The sequence below is a fragment of the Equus caballus genome, chromosome 10 (genome assembly GCF_041296265.1).
Source record: "Equus caballus isolate H_3958 breed thoroughbred chromosome 10, TB-T2T, whole genome shotgun sequence".
In the NCBI taxonomy this organism is placed as follows: Eukaryota; Metazoa; Chordata; class Mammalia; order Perissodactyla; family Equidae; genus Equus; species Equus caballus.
Window position 1 is genome coordinate 83147944 of NC_091693.1, and position 16592 is coordinate 83164535.

General features: G+C 35.2%; 1 protein-coding gene across 3 annotated transcripts in view; it reads left to right on the forward strand.

Annotated features, from left to right (window-relative positions):
• Positions 1–16592, forward strand: part of LAMA2 (laminin subunit alpha 2) — a 541014-nt gene that overhangs the window by 241851 nt on the left and 282571 nt on the right. For all 3 annotated transcript variants that reach the window (XM_014734836.3, XM_070223794.1, XM_070223795.1), the window contains exons 10-11: positions 2239–2399; positions 15340–15480. In XM_014734836.3, coding sequence (XP_014590322.1) covers positions 2239–2399; positions 15340–15480 — 302 coding nt within the window. The remainder of the gene's footprint in view (positions 1–2238; positions 2400–15339; positions 15481–16592) is intronic.

The window sequence follows — 16592 nt, forward strand, 5'->3', positions numbered from 1 at the left end:
GTATAATGCCTAGCATAAAATAAGTGCTATTTGTGTGTTAGCTGTTATGCTTATTTAGGGTAATCTTTGTTAGATTTTGATATCAAGTTTTTACTTGCTTCATGAACTGAATTATGTGTAGTGCTCTATTTTTTATATGCCCCATAAGAGATTCAAACTTTGAAAACATTTTGTAAAAATTAGCTGTTGCTAAACCATTTTTGCGGTCACTCTTTGATCCTTGGTTCTCTCCTGATACTACTTTTGCTTAAGGTTCTCTTCTTTACTTGCTTTTCCTTTTGTTTATTTTTCAACTCTCCCTTCTTTCCTGTGGGGTTCATTTTGTTTTCTCTTTTTTTTTTAAATTTTGTGAATTAAATTTTAATTTATTTACGTTATTTTTTGAAATTAATGGGCGTACTTAAGCCTAAAATTTTACTTTTGACTACAGTTTTTCTATATCCTATAATCATTGCTATCTTCCTTTCTCACTGCTGTTGTATTTTATTTAGAAAACTATTTAATCTGCAATTGAAGTCTTGATTTTTCTCCTTAAGCCAAGAGTTATAAAAGAGAAATATTTATTAATTTTTGGAGTGGTTGAATTTTGTATAAAATTCTATTATCATGTTTGATATTCATACTTAATTTAAACCTAATTTATTATGGTATTTGTTACAAATATAGAAGTAGTAATTTATGCTTAGAAAACAAGGCTTGGATAATTTCTGCTTTGAGAAATTGGACATTTTGTGGACTAGTTAATAATAAGCTACAATAAATATTTGTATGCCATATAATATATAATTCAACTTTATTAGATTACTCAAATTTTCTGTCTTTTTTTTTCTAATTCATCTGTAATATTTAAAGTGGATAGGTTAATGTCATTATCAGCCATTGATTTGTGGACAATTTTTCTTTGATTTCCAGTATCTTTTGTTGTCTCTGTATTTTTGTACTTATATTCAGTGCCGATTTAGAGCATAAGCATAATAACTTAAATTGTATTTTTTAATTATATCTTTATCAATGTGAAATGAGAGCTTGTCTTATAGGATCTATGTTAGTTGAATTCTACTTTGGCCTTTATTAATATTACTACAACTGTTTTTACTTTTCTATATATTTTCCCGAAGTATATTTACATTCTTTTATTTTTAATATTTCTTGTCATTTTGTGTATTTCTTGTGAACATTACATGCACATATTTTTAATAAGAACAGTGAGACTGTGTAACTCATCTGTGTGTGGTCGATCTGTATGTTTGACACCCTTTCTGTTGTTCTGTTTGACGCTTTCTCACCACAATCTTCCCTTGCTTTTTTTTCCCTTCCTTCCCTTTTTTGAGTGGACTATATTTTACTGACTTGCTCTTATATTTTTTCAGATTTCAAAGGTCAGTAGCTTATATTCATTAACACTGCATTTTTTCCATTTCTCTAATCGAAGACAAGAATAAATACTGCCTTTTGCATTTCTCTATTTAAAAAGAAAAAGTAAATTTAAACTACTTTCATTTCCCTCCTCTGTTTCTTTTATCCCTAAAATATCCATTCCCATGAACACTCTTCGTCTTTATCGTACTCAGTGATGTTGTACTTAGATAATTGTTGTTAAATTTTTAAGTAGTATATTTTTACTCCCAAAGCACTTTTCCATCTTGCGATGGTCTCAGGAGCTTATGAGCCAACAGGCATGCACAGATTTCTGCTTATTTTATTTATTTACTTTTTTGCTGAGGAAGATTTGCCCTGAGCTAACATCTGTTACCAATCTTCCTGTACTTTGTATGTGAGCTGCCACCACAGCATGGCCACTGATGAGTGGTGTAGGTCCACACCCTGGAACCGAATCCTGGCTGCTGAAATGGAGCATGACGAACTTAAGCACTAGGCCACTGGAGCTGACCCTGTGCTTATTTTTAATCCAGTGTTATCAGTCTGAGTTATGGAAATTACTCCTTGATCATTGTGGCAGTTTTTCCGTAGCCTTAGTTTTGGTAGATTCTTTGAGATTTTCTCTTTTTTTTCATTCTCAATATTTTTAAAGATTCTTAGAAGACACCATGTTAGCCAATCATAGCCAGGTTCTAATTAAACCCTACGTCGTTTGGTTTTAACTTTTCTTTATTGACGTCCACCAAGAAACTAAATTTTTTATTAAAGTAGAATGTTAAAGCTTACTATAATTAAAAACTTAGAAACTAAATTACATATTTGTTTTAAAAATGTTGATACTTATCTCTCACCTTCTAGGTCTGGCACCTGGCTCCTGTCACTGCAAGCCTGGCTTCCGAGGGGTGAGCTGCGACCGCTGTGCCCGGGGCTACTTTGGCTATCCAGACTGCAAACCCTGCAACTGCAGTGGGGCAGGGAGCACAAACGAGGACCCTTGTTTTGGACCCTGTACCTGCAAGGTACATTGTTTATTCCAGTAAAGTCCCACTGTTAGGACAAAAGGTCATTTTCCTTGGCTTCCCTGTTATATCTGCTGGCACTAAGCAATTATAACTTCTCCTGTAAATATCCACTGTCTGTTCTAGATGTGGCACTCCTATAAGTGTCTTAAGAACCAGGTTCACTGCAGCAAGACACCTGCCATTTGTCTAAAAACCTACAAATGCACAGAAGACAAGTCATCTTAAGAAACTGTCATTTTATAGCAAAAACACTTTTCCCCCATTACCTATCTAGTCTGTTAGTTTAAAAATATATAGCACTAAAAATAGGAACCTTTTAAAACTACTGTACACTCAAATCTACTATCTAATTGTATCTAATTTTGAGAATAATTCTGTCAAGGGCTTCATCCTGGATTTTTTTTTTCTTTTTGGTGAGGAAGTTTGGCACAGATGATAGCTCAGCAACAATGTTCTTCAAGCAAAAAGAGGAAGATTGGCAACAGATGTTAGCTCAGGGCTGCCTGCCACAGCATGCTTGAAGAACAGTGTGTGGGTCCACACATGGGATCTGAACCCATGAACCCTGGGCCGCCAAAGCGGAGAGCATGAACTTAATTGTTACACCACAGGGCTGACCCCTCATTCTGGATTTTTAAATAATCTTCTGAAGTTTGAACTCAGATACCATATGAGTATACCATATTTGAAAATACTATCTTCATTCTACTGTTTAGTTAACAAAAATGTAAGAAGCCCTAGTGAATTGATTAAAGGCTCAGTATTTCCTCCCAAGAGTACTTTCAGAAATGCAACTTTAGTTGTTGTACACATTCAGCCGATTGCCCATCATGTTATCACCAAGGGCTGCATTACACCTGCAGCTTATGCACGTAGAGGAAACACGGAGGCAGGCACACTTCTAAAATGATAAAACTGATTTCCTTTAGTTATAGGAATCAGTTCCAAAATGTTCAGATCAGTGTTAGCTACATTAACTAATAGAATGAACACTGCATTGCAAAAGTTAGCATGCCCTACTGATGTAAAAATTAATGTTACTAATTTTTTGTCTTTGTTCTCAATCATAGATGGAACCTTATTAAGAATCTTTCCTTTATTAATTCTTTAGCCTTATCTAGGCAGCTACAAATTACCTGCTTACAGTTGTTGTATGTATGCATGTGTATACAAACACTAAAGCATAATGGAAGAAGTAAATATTAGTATTAATGTTAAATGTATATTTACTGGGACAGTGATGTCTGAAATATCAGGCTAAATATTATAATAGTTACATAAGAGGTATATGTTTTATCAAGGGTAAGCTGGGTACCTATTCTGAACGACTGAAACAATAAAACACTTGTCTACATAATCAGGCAGTAAGTCCGCAATCCACGGTAAAAAGATGTCATGGACCGGAACATGGTAAAATTTCTGGATCTAGTACATTTCATTCCAATATTATTTGAAGTGAAAAATTGCTCTGGTGGACCACAGCAGGGTAGCTGTCTGTGGGAGACGCCTTGTTGAGAGATGCCTCCCCTCTTCATCCTGGATGTCTTTTGGGCAAGGCTACAGGCTCCTAGTACATCTTCTCTAATATTTAATAAAACGTATCATGTGTGTGCTTTATTTCTTTTCCAAAACTCCACAGCAGAAATCTCTAACCTTTATCACTGTTCAAATAAAGGACAGGCAAAGCTGTACTTAAAATGGAAGCGAAAACTCCCAAGTCTCTAGAATATAGGAAATCAAACTGGGAAAAAAGATAGGGAATGTTTTTAAACACTTATCTTTCATACTGTGCAGATGCTTGGTATTTACAAGGACAGAGTCACCAGTGAGGGAGGGAGGCAGGCCTGGTTTCGTTCAGTGTCTTTGGTAAATATAGTGAGAAAGGCTAGAACAGGAGTAGCCCTTAGCAGAGCTCCGGGGGAAATCTCCTTGAGCTACTGCCTGCCCTGCGTCTGCCTCAGTGTTGTCCCAGGAATGATTACAATCCTAAGAAGAAGGATGCCCCCTATGAAGACTCTGGAAGCTCTACACAATTAAAACACAACAATAACAACAATCACAAAATCATGAGAGAATGAAAAATTAACTAAATAGCCTCACAAAAAAGTGCACTTTAACTGTGTGCTATCTTAAATAAATGACCATAAGCTCTTGCAAACTAAATGTTCTTAGGATAAAAACTTGCAGAAAACAAGTTTCATTAAGTATCTACATAATATAAAAAATGACGAATTATATGCATACAGCTAATGAATTATATCACAATATATGTGCATGTAATGTACTGTGATTATGTACCTATAGCCTCCTGTTTATAAGAATAATAAATACCCAGTGTTCCAACAAAATATGCATGCAATTTAAATACTGAAAAGACATTTCCTAAGGTAGAGAGAAATGTGATAACTCATTATGCTTCGCAAAAACGTGATGTGACATAGGTGCATCAGTTGATTACTGAAAACAACATGGATCAAAAAGCTATTTAACAAGCAAAATTATACTGAGAAGCTAACATACTTGAGACTTAAATTCAAATAAAATGATATCTGTATAAGAGTTCATCTCTACAATGCATATTAACAAGGAAGCATTTGCACATTTATTCCCTTACACTATAACATAGAACAGTTTTTCATAACTTTCATTAGAAAGAAATATCTTACTTACTGAAGTATGCAGTCCTTTTAAGGAAGCACTTTGTCATGAAGTCTTGGGCCTAAATTTATTTCTATTGTAAATTCTAAGTGACTGACGTCCTGCTAAAATGCCATACTGCGAAAAGTGGGTGCTACGTTTCCCATTTCTACCATTTCAAATATAAGTATACTGGATAAAACAGAGCAGATAAATTTATAATCATGTTAATTCAGGAAAGAAAGGAAAATTCCTAGATGTCAAACCAAAGAGGGAAATTTAATTCAAGTTTAAGCTCAAGCAAAACTGAGCAACTAAGGTCATGGGGTTGGGGGTGGAAGGTTGTTCTTAGTCCTGAGATGGAGGTTAAAGTTTGGAGTTTTAATGGCCTCTCTAGGACTTGACACTAGGATTTATACTCACAGAGGAAATTGGAACGGAATTCACTTAATCACAAACTGTAGAAATGCTCCCTGACAGTGGAACAGGCAGTAGAAAATTCCACCTGCGAGCTGGGAGTGGCAGCTAGAAAATTTCCTCTTTCCCTTGGGGCTCTAGATGAGGGAAAACTGGTGTGCTGTGAGGAATCAAACCCCCAAACCTGTGTGCCACGGGGGAAGGGGGTCAGTTTTTTCTCCCTTTATGTTCTAGAATTCTTCGAGTCAGGCAAATAGTATTCCCAAAGGAAAGAAAGTACAGCCTCAACTGACAATGAGTTCAGCATAAAAGGGTACCTGTACAAAAGGAAAGTAGCTACAAAAGGAAATCAGAAGCCTCAAAAATCAGAATATTTGTACACTAAGAACTAGAAAGAATGGGATAGTCTGAAAGATATTGCGTAAACATAAAAATATGTTAATCATTTTATTATATCATTCAGAGAAATAAAAAGATGTAGAAAATGTATAATCATAAAAATATGATTAGAACATAAAAGAATAAAAAAGAAAAATAGGAAAAAATACAAAATAGAGCCCTATATTAAAATAAAAAAATAAGTGTTTGGAAAAGAAGTCAATGTAACTTAATTCTACAATAAAAAAATATATATAGCTGTTAAAATTTAAAATTCAGTGAATGGGTTGAACAAAAGATTAGAAACTGCTGGATAGAGAATCAGAAATACAGATCTGAGGCCATTACCTGTAAATTGACATAGGGAGGTAAAGAAATAAAAATAGGGGATGCAAAGCAGCTGATAGAATGAGATGGCTGATAGAATGATAAAGGTCAACATAAATTTAGCAGGAGTAGCCAAAGAGGAGATTAGATGAAGCTGGGGAGAAACAATATTCAAGGAATAATAAAGGAGAAAAGAGTTACGAAGAATTAAAGAAAATTATACATCCTCAGTTTGAAGAATATATAAAAGATATCCACCACCAGGGCTCATAGTAGAAAATCTGTCCACCAGTCAGGACAGAGAGAAAAATATTAAAACTAGAGACAAATATTAGATTATTATGTCTATCACTCACAGCCCAACTTCACTGAAAGAGCTGTTTAATGATGTATACGCTCGGTAAGAAGAATATTGAAGCTGGAGTTCTACCGGATTACAGAATATAAGACTCAGTCTATAAAAAGCAATAGCATTTCTATACCAGTGATAACCGATTAGAAAATGTAATGAAAATATTTAGAATAACAACAACAACTCTATGATATCCAGAAATAAATATTTTAAAGTGGAGATAATTTTTTAAAAGATTATTGAACATAAAATAAAATTTTAAATGAAGAGATAGCTGATAAAACCAGTTGCTGGGAAAATCTGGAGAAATGGAAATGCTTTCTACTGCTGTTATTAGATTGAATTAGCCCCACAATCTTAGGAGGGCAACATGGCATCATTCAGTGTCATTCAGATATTGGAACCGTGATAGTCAGCAACTCCACATCTAGACATTTACCCTAAAGAAACTCGTACAAGATACAGAAAGAAGTATATGAAAGGTGTTCAACGTAGACTTACTTGTTATGATGAAAATTTAAAAATCTAAATATTCATAAATCAGTAAGAAAAATAAAGTGTAGTATATTCCCGTAGTCTGATACAAGAAATAGTTCAAGTGAGTGAAATAGGTCCACGTGTATAAACATTGATCAATTTCAGAAACTTCAAGCAAAGTGAAGAAAACAAATGCCATAATATTATCATTTATGTAAAGTTATGAAACATGAAACAATTTTATATTGTGTGGATACACATATATAAATTTTAAAATTTTGAATATACTGATATGATGTGTACTAGTTTCAGAAGAGTAGTTAACTCTAGAGAAAGCGGGAAGGGACTAGAATGGAAGTGAAGTGAGATCCAGGTGTGCCTAAGTATTATTCCTTTAAAAATATATCTGAAACACACAAGAAAAAATGTTAACGTTTTTTACCTCTAGGTTGTGAGTAATAGACAGTTGTCATATTATATGTACTTTTATGGCGCTTGAAAATAATTCCAAATTTAAAATTTGTTTAATTGAAGGAACGATTTCCTGATTTAAAAAGAGGTAACTAACATTCTTAATACAATATCAACTACTATCATCTTTACCCAAAAGATTTTCTGTTACATCCTTGTCTAGACAATGATATTAATGAACATCATCCTCATTATATTTTAAAATATGAAAGCAATACTAGCTCAAGACACAAAAATATTTACTAATTTTTTTGTTATTGCGAATCTTTATCTTCTTGTGAATTATAAGAGGCAAGCCAATTACAAATGTATGACAAGTCAATCGAATGTAAATTCTATTCTGACTCTTGGTATATATTTTAAGTTTCACATACTAGAAATTGGCTCTTGAAATTTGGTGTCATGTTAACCATTCAAAGTCAGTTGGATTGCAAGCTCTGATCAATAATATAAATTGACGTTGATCTAGGTAGGAACGTGTGCTTTTATTTTTAATGAAGTCTGAAAATAGAAAGATAAATAGCAAAGTAAAAGACCAGAAATCAAATTCTGTGTTTTCGTCTTGTTTTGCTTTGGGTTTTTTATTTCCCTTTGCATTAAGTCTTTATTGGCCCACAAGATTATGTGAGCTGACCTTGGCTTAACGCTCCAGAATGTTCTTGAGCTTCAGGCACTATCTTCCAGCCTTGCTTAAATTCCTTGAGTCACCAAGCTCTTTCTAACTCTGGAATTTTACAGATTCTATTCAGACTCCTGGGAAAACCTCACCTCTGGCCCTCTCTCTTTGCTGATCTAGGCATCTTTCAAGGCACAGCTCCACTTTCTCAGCAAAGCTCTCCTGAATCCCCCAATATAAATCATTCTCCTGCCATGATAAACTTGTTAACACCTTTTTCTTTTCTTTTATGATCTTTTCACAATTTATAATCCTGTTTAATGTCTATCTCACCTCAGTGATGACATGGATCCTATATGTTTTCTTCAGCATTGAACAATAAGAAGATAATATATGACTCATACATGAAAAAGAATGAAGGAAGAAAACTAAAAAATTGTGAAGCTTTGACAGTTGCTTAAACTGTCTGATTCGCATTTCTTAATCTGTAAAGTGATGATATTAAATCTTTCTTGCCTAACTCTCAATAGGTGTAATTATAAGCTTGAAGCCTTGTGCAAATGTAAAGTATAATCATAAATCCCTGATGGATTGCTTTTTTTTGTTTATCTATATTGCTGTTTTACTAGTAGAGATACGTTTCCACCCTTTTCCCTGATAGGATCTTTATGGCGTGTGCTAACATTTTTATTGGTTTTGGATTTTCCTCCTCTTTTCCACTTATGTACAGGAATGATCACCTCATTAACTTGTTAGGCTTGACCTTTGGGCATTTCTACAAAACACATTCATCTTGTGTATTTGATCTCGAGTCTAAATTACAGATGGACAATTTTTAGCATAAAAAGTGTGGGCAGGAATTTGTCTACTGCAACAGCTACAGTTCAAAAATATTATGTTAATGAATTTTTTAATATTGAAAGCGAAGCTTATGAAAAGTGAGAACTAATTTTCTTTTATTTCCTTCTCTGCCTTTCTAACCCACCAACTATTTAATTTTTAGCCTTGGAACAGTATGCTCAACAAATACTGCTAATTAGCTAATCATCCTTCTTTTGGTAACTTCTTTTAACGCTAGGATGCATTAGAATGAAGGCTGTAAGAAAGGAAAATCAGTACTTGACTACAAACACCCCAAAAAACAAACATGACTGTGAAATTTCTGAAGCAATTATCACAAAAAATAACTTAAATGTCACTGGAGATATCCCTGGTAACTTCGTCAATAGAATTCCCGGTTGACTAACAGTCACAGTTAAACACGTCCTCCTGACATTGTACCTAATTTATCAGGAGTAGCTTCATGAGAGAGAATACAGGGAAGTTGCTGTGGCTCTATTTCTCCAGAGAAAAACTGTACTGAGGAAACTATAGCAAAAAGGAAATTGACGTCGACTCAACGGTGTCTGATGTCAAGAAAAAAAGACACTAGTAAGATCTTTCTAATTCAACTTTGTTTTTAGGGGAAAAGAATACCAAAGAAAAAAAAACGGCAGCCATTAAAAGTTTCTTTGCAGAAGAGGCCACGACATAGCTAATTAGATACTCAGCTAAATGTGTTCAACGGAAATACGTTCCTCCCTAAGGGGATGAAAATTTGTTCTTGAGGGGCAAATATATCATATTCATTTTATGTATAAGGCAAACATCCACACAATGCATCTGTACATACAGTATATCTATTATATTGAATTTATGGTGGGGATGATTATGAAAAAAATGACTGATGAGGCTCCTTAGGAGCATGATAAGGAAAAATAGATTGAGAACCACTGATCTAAAGTGAAATGACACTTCTATTATCATAATATGTAAGAGAATAAAAATAGTATATGGATTAATAATTTACAATGGAGAGATAATTGACAATTAGTTGCTATTTAATTTTTGTTAATACAACCAATTAGAATAATGTTTTAGGAACAAAGTATATTATTTGGTTTTAAGAAAATATAGTGATATAAAATAATATTAATCTCTAGAGTGGAAGTCTGGAGCATTCCGCACATTACCTATTTCATAGGCTTAGGTGTGAAAATGACCCTTAAATTTGTAAGTTAGAAAGAATCAATAACAGACTTTAAATAAGTAAAATGTTAAAATGAATTTACTGGATTGACAAGAGCTGCTCAATCTACATAGAGAGAGAATAGATTAGACCTCACTTTGTTTAGACAAATGGTTATAATTTCTAAAAAAATATTAAATTATAGGTTAAAAACTCTTTTAAAGTTTATCAGTACCAAAATGTGATAGAAATAATAGCTAAAGGAGAGAGAAATCTCATAATGACTAAAATAGCATTTAGGCTGGAAATTGCAAATTCTCGCCATCGTTAGATATTTAGGATCAATTATATTCACATCTGTGCTTTAGAAATTGAGTTGGATGGTGAGAAAGTATAAGGTTTGATCTCTGCATTCGAAGACCTTCATAATACAAATGTCAAGAAAAGAACAAAATGTTGGTTTTACTGTTTGCATTTATTTTAATAAATAACTCTTAGTAGGCATTCTTACATCTAAAAACATTTCAATTGGAGAAGACAGTGCCGCAGTAACCTGTTTTAATCCTATCAGGAAAACCTGATATACATCTTTTTCTCTCAGACCTTTGGCTTTTCTGTCTTGTATTTTCTTCATGGGGATGGAGGACTGGTGATAAGCTTGGTGTCAGACCCACAGCATGTACTCAGCACCCATCTTGGGGCAGAGACTTCTACCTTGAATTATACTTATGTGTTCACTCTCTTACTTCCTTTGATAACAATCCTCTTGAGGGCATTTTTATATTCCCTCTGGCATCTTGTATAATGCCTTGTATGTAATATCTCAGCTATGAATTGATGAATAAATAATAGTAGAGAATAAAGGAACAGTGAGATAATGTAAGAACATTTATTAATAATTTGATATTGATAGCAAAGAATATTAAATTTCTCAAAGTACTTCCACAAATTCCTCTGCTTTAGAGGGTTCGCTCTCAAGCTGAGAATCAAAAAAATTAAGTACTGGACCATTCATAGCAAGAGGATCTTCCAAGAATGAAACAGGAATACATTGAAGGGCGGCTTCGTGGATGACAGTGGTTGAGTCACAGAGAAATTTTGAAAAACCAGTTATGCACTTGGGAACCCATAAAAAGAACTGAGATCCAAGCTGCCAAGATCATGTATATTAGCAAACTTCTAGAAGGTGGGGAACCTTTATGTCTTTGAGGTGCTATAAAAGTCCTGGAACACTATGCTTCTCTGTTTGAATTTTGCCATGCTAAAATATCTAAAATATATTAAATGTCAAACTGAAAAATTCTCTAGTAATCACTGTTTTAAAACTAATATTTTTTAAATAAAACTTTGGAAAAACAATCCTTAAGCAAGAAATTACTCAGATATGTACTTAAATATGTATTTTCTCAAGAGAGGTTGGAAAAGGAAGTAGAACATGATATAGCTAATTCTCTCCATGTCGAGACTTGTCCACAAAGCTGAGTTCTAGCAAGCTAAAAATATTTTCTTCCTAATCCTTTATCTTCTTGCCAGCCTCGAAAGGTCCGATAACTAGGCCATAAGGAAGATATATAAGTAGGTTCTATAGCCACCATATTTACTATTTAGTTGTCTGTGGTAGAGCCTGAGAAAAATCAGAACCAAGCACTTTTCAACTGAATGAATCCAGCTCAATCTGATTAGGAGCTACCATGCACTAAAGAAAAAGAATGGTATAGACTCGGGAGTAAAGAAGTAGGAGTCTTGAAACTTAAAGTTGTGGTGTTAAGCTGACATGATGTGCAATCTTATGTAACGTCTATGCAAACATTGTAAGAGTTGAAAATTATTTGTGAAGAGGGTCGGAGTGAATTGGGCCCAGGGAGATAGAATAGGATAAGCTTGAGAACCTATAACAGAGTCTAAAATATTTTGACTCAAAGATTTGTGACAATAAACAAAGCAGAACTATCACTTGGCTAACCTGTTTGTATAGGTGTAGACATCCTATCATCATTCCCATAGTATGTTGGATGTCCCTAAGACTACCCTTATTTTCGCTGATTTACTGGAAGGACTCAGGGACCCAGTAGAGCTGTTATACTCATGTTTGTGGTTTATTCTAGTGAAAGGATACAGATTAAAATTAGCAATGACAAAAGGTGCACAAGGAAGAGTCCAGGAGAGACCAAGTGCAAGCTTCCACTTATCCTCTCCCAGTAGAATCATGCCGATACCACTTAATTCTCCCAGCAACAATGTGTAACAACATGTATGACGTATTGCCAACCAGGGAAGCTCACCAAAGTCTTGAGTCCAGGGTTTTTACTGGGGGTCAGTCATGGAGATATGGAGAACCCTATGACTGACCTTAACCACTCAGTCTCCAGTACCCCCAGAGGCGACACTGATACATCGTGGCCCAAAGCCCCACGTTAACAAAACTAGACCATAATCACATAAATCACATTGGTAGCATAAAATATTTGGAGTGACCCCTGGCCCCAGATATACAAAGCCAATCTTATCAGGCAGGATATTCCAAGGGCTTGTAGATTATCTCCAAAGAGCTGATCAAGGGACAGTCTTTACAATTCAGAATGTGCAGGCTTGGAGACTGCAAGCCTGTTGAGTTACCCTTTACTGCACCCTAGAGTAATGAAAGATTTCTTTGTTCCAGTGTCTCACATTTCATAGATATTTTACCAGCTAATGCCAACTTAAGTGCCTCAAGTATAGTTCTGTTGACTTTTCCCCTGCTGAATAACCTTTAATGACTTACCAGTTCTTAAAGGGAAAGATCCATATCTCTTAGGGTAAACTTACAGGTTCATTATCTGAGAGCAGGGACCCTGGAACCCAAGTAGCAAGTGAAGTGCCTAGCACAGAGGAAGTATTCGATGCATTTGTTTTGAAAGAATAAGTAACGGATGAACTTTCTACCCTTTGCGTTATTTCTTGTTCCCAGGATCTCTGCTAACATCACCCTCTCATTCTATCTCATCTAACAGGTCGAATTTTTAAACAATGCTTCATGATTTAGGTCAAAGTCCTCTCTGGTCAGAAAGTCTCCCCAAGCCTTCATAGCAGGAATCAGTCCCTCCTCCTCTGTGTTCCCATAATTTAACTTATTTCTGAGATGCACTTAATGTATTCCACTATGCATTATGGTTGATTGTTAATGTATCTTTTTACCCAACTCTAGATGTTGGCTTTTAAAGACAGGGACCTTGACCCACGGATTTTTATACTCCTGAGAATTTCTACCCTAATGTGTTGCTTCAGATTATTAAATTAAATTGAGTATTGCAATTATTTAATCATAATTTTTTCAGGGTCATACTACCAGGCTAAAACGGAGCTAAGGAAAATGTAACTAATGTCTAAAAATGTCTAATTGTTGAACTTAGCCTGAATCTCAAAAAAGTGGTACTATAAGGATTCAAATTAGAGTAAATGAGAAGTAGATTAGACCAAGCGCAGAAGAACACAGAGTCCACAACAGCTGTGCTGTGTCCTCAGTGGATAAGCTAAATTATAATTATAGGTATGTTTCATCTTTTCTGCCTCTATACTCCTCTGAAGACACTCTCAACTTCAGGGCTTTAGGAATTTATGTGTCACCATAGGTCTGAAATTAGTTTGACTAGCTTTGCTGTTATTTATCATCTTGAAATATCCAGAAACTACCTTAGAAATAAAAACTAGCAAGAATGTCAGTGGCAATCATTCAATTTGTGTACCTATCAGGAGGCTAAAGTTTCACACGTGAAATGCGCCTAAGGACACTCCTTTGTTTAGGCTCCCACCAACATAGAGGTGAAGTTGTGAGTGAGTCATAGAAATGGAGTCAAAAGTTAACTTTAAGTAAATTGTTTTCTTAGATACAAGGAGAACCTCTTTATTTGTTTATTCTTATAAATTTCTCTATTTTTTCATGGTGCTCTCTCTTCTATTTTTCCTCTTATATTCTCAGATCTTATCATCCCCATCTTCTGCCAATCTTGGTTTACTCAAAATATTTTGATTAAACATCTACTAGGTGCATAGCACTTCACTATGCCTGAAAAACACGACCACCAAGAGATCATTTAAACTTAATAAAATTGTCTTAGGTGAGTGCTCAATGTTGTCCCAGGAACCCTGCCATTTTCTGGTCCTATAAAGAGAACTAAAACAGGGTTTCCACCTCTGAATAGGTTATATAGCTGGAGAGAACAGTCCTAGAAGATACAGCGATGGCTTTTTTTGTGGTTATAATAGAGTAGTGTAGAAAGTGCTATGGGAATATAGTTGGGAGAGAAGTTAGTTCTCTAAGGAAAAGGAAAGCTTCAGAATTGAGGTAATAGGGGAATTCAAGGAAGAGGAAAAATGTGGAGCAAATGCAGGTGTAGGGATATTGAGAATCTGTTTCCTGGGAAGCAGGGAGCCTTCATTTAGAAGTTATTAGTCAAGATTGACCATTCTTTACATTGAGAGATTACACCCTCCCCACTTTTTTGTCATGTAGTCTGCTTTCCCTGACCTGAGTCCACATTATAGCCCCGCCTATAAATAAATAATTTTTCAGTATATTGAGACTAGGTTAATGAAATCAGCCTAGAGAGCAGTCACTGAACAAGAATTATTTTTTCCCATAGTGTCACCATATGATTAGCTGGTTATACCAATGTGTTAGAGGAAGCACTGAAAAATGAACCAGGGCAAACTTTCTTCCTGTTCTACTTAGTCTCATCAGGAAAATACTGCGGCTGTCTGCCCCAGTTTCTCCACCTGTCTGCTTCTTATGCTTGCCTCAGCTGTGTGTATTTTTAATGTGTAATATGAAAAGTATTTTACCATCTGTGTGATATCCACGTTCCATTATACAGCCACATATTAGTTTAATGCCTTTAATTTTATCACATATCATGTGTTCTAGGAGGAAGTAGTTCAACAACAGAGGATGGTGACCCAATCTGACCCCATTTTAGTCAGTCTAACTTACTGCTGTATTTATCATCATGACGTGTACTCTATGCCCTTGACATACATGAAGATCAAACTTGTAACCTTTAGTACAGTAGTGTCTAATATTCTTTCCCATCTATGTGGTTAAAAAGAATATAGCTTAATAAGGAGCTTTTGAGCAGATTTTTAAAAACATCATTCTACTTTATATATGTTTGAGAGGTAAAGTGAATAAAATACACTTCATATTTTCCTTAAACAGAAGTAGAGATGATTCTTTACTTTGAAGGGCATCTCTGTTGCTAATGCACCTCTCTATTTATAGGAGAACGTTGAAGGAGGAGACTGTAGTCGCTGCAAATCCGGCTTCTTCAATTTGCAAGAGGATAATCATAAAGGTTGTGACGAGTGTTTCTGTTCGGGGGTTTCAAACCGATGTCAGAGCTCCTACTGGACGTATGGCAATGTAAGCGACAGCCTTTTAATTCTGTGTGCCGCTCCTCGGGCCTGCTTGCTATTGTTATTCTTTTGTAAGAAATTTAAGGAGATTTTTTTTCTTGTAGTGAGCTTCTACTTCAAGTTATCACAAAGAAATGATGGAATTTTCTTTCAAATGCTATTTGTGTATCTCTGATCCAAGCCTTTAAAGTTTTGTTGGCAACAATGTGTACACTGGATCCTCCTGGAATAAGTAAACACTAGCCTTTTCAGGGTCCAAGATTAGTATGTGAAGCAGTAATGGAATTAATATTGTTTTAGCCACAAGGGCAGACGATTCAACAGAGAAAGCATCAGCTGATGATATGGAGAATTACGTATTCCATTCGCCAATGTTATTGGTATGTAAGTTAAGAAAGACTTCTTTATTATCTATATACATAGTACATATTACCCACCAGCCTTTAGTAACTATTTGATGTTGCACAGGCCCTTTCATTGTTAAAAGGGGACACTACATTTGAACATCTTCCTTCTTAAGTGATTTGAAAAGTTTCAAATTCTTACCTTTAGTAGTTATTGGGCTTTTCTTCCGCTAATATTAACATTTTTCCTTCCCACTTCCACTGCCCACCACCCTCCTGATGCCTTTCCAGCTCTTCAGACAGGGGTCTGTCTCCTCCTGGAAGACCTCTGAGAGGAAAATGGGAACTTCAGGGAATTTCAAATAGCCTGTGTGGTAGCACTTAAGAATGCAGAGTGGCAGGAAATGGGCTGGAGAAAGAGAAGCCTAGAGGGGACGTGGAAAACTACACCATATAGCCTTGAGTGTGCTCAAGAATTGGATTCTTATACTTGAAAAGTCACTGAAGGATTTTAGTAGGAGACTGATGTGATCAGGCTTGTGTTTACAAAGATCTCTGTTTCAATAAACAATCTTCCCAACACCCCTTCCTTTCAACTTTAATCAGCTAACTAATCTTTAACACAATTATCAAATATTTTTCTCTGCCTGCACTGCTCTTAAGTGATCTGAAAGGTTATGTGTAATTTCTGATTGTACTGTTGTGTCTAAATTTGAATCTATACATACTTTATCAATTGTGTTGTTTTCAGAGCAGATTGCATAGAACCAGCAGC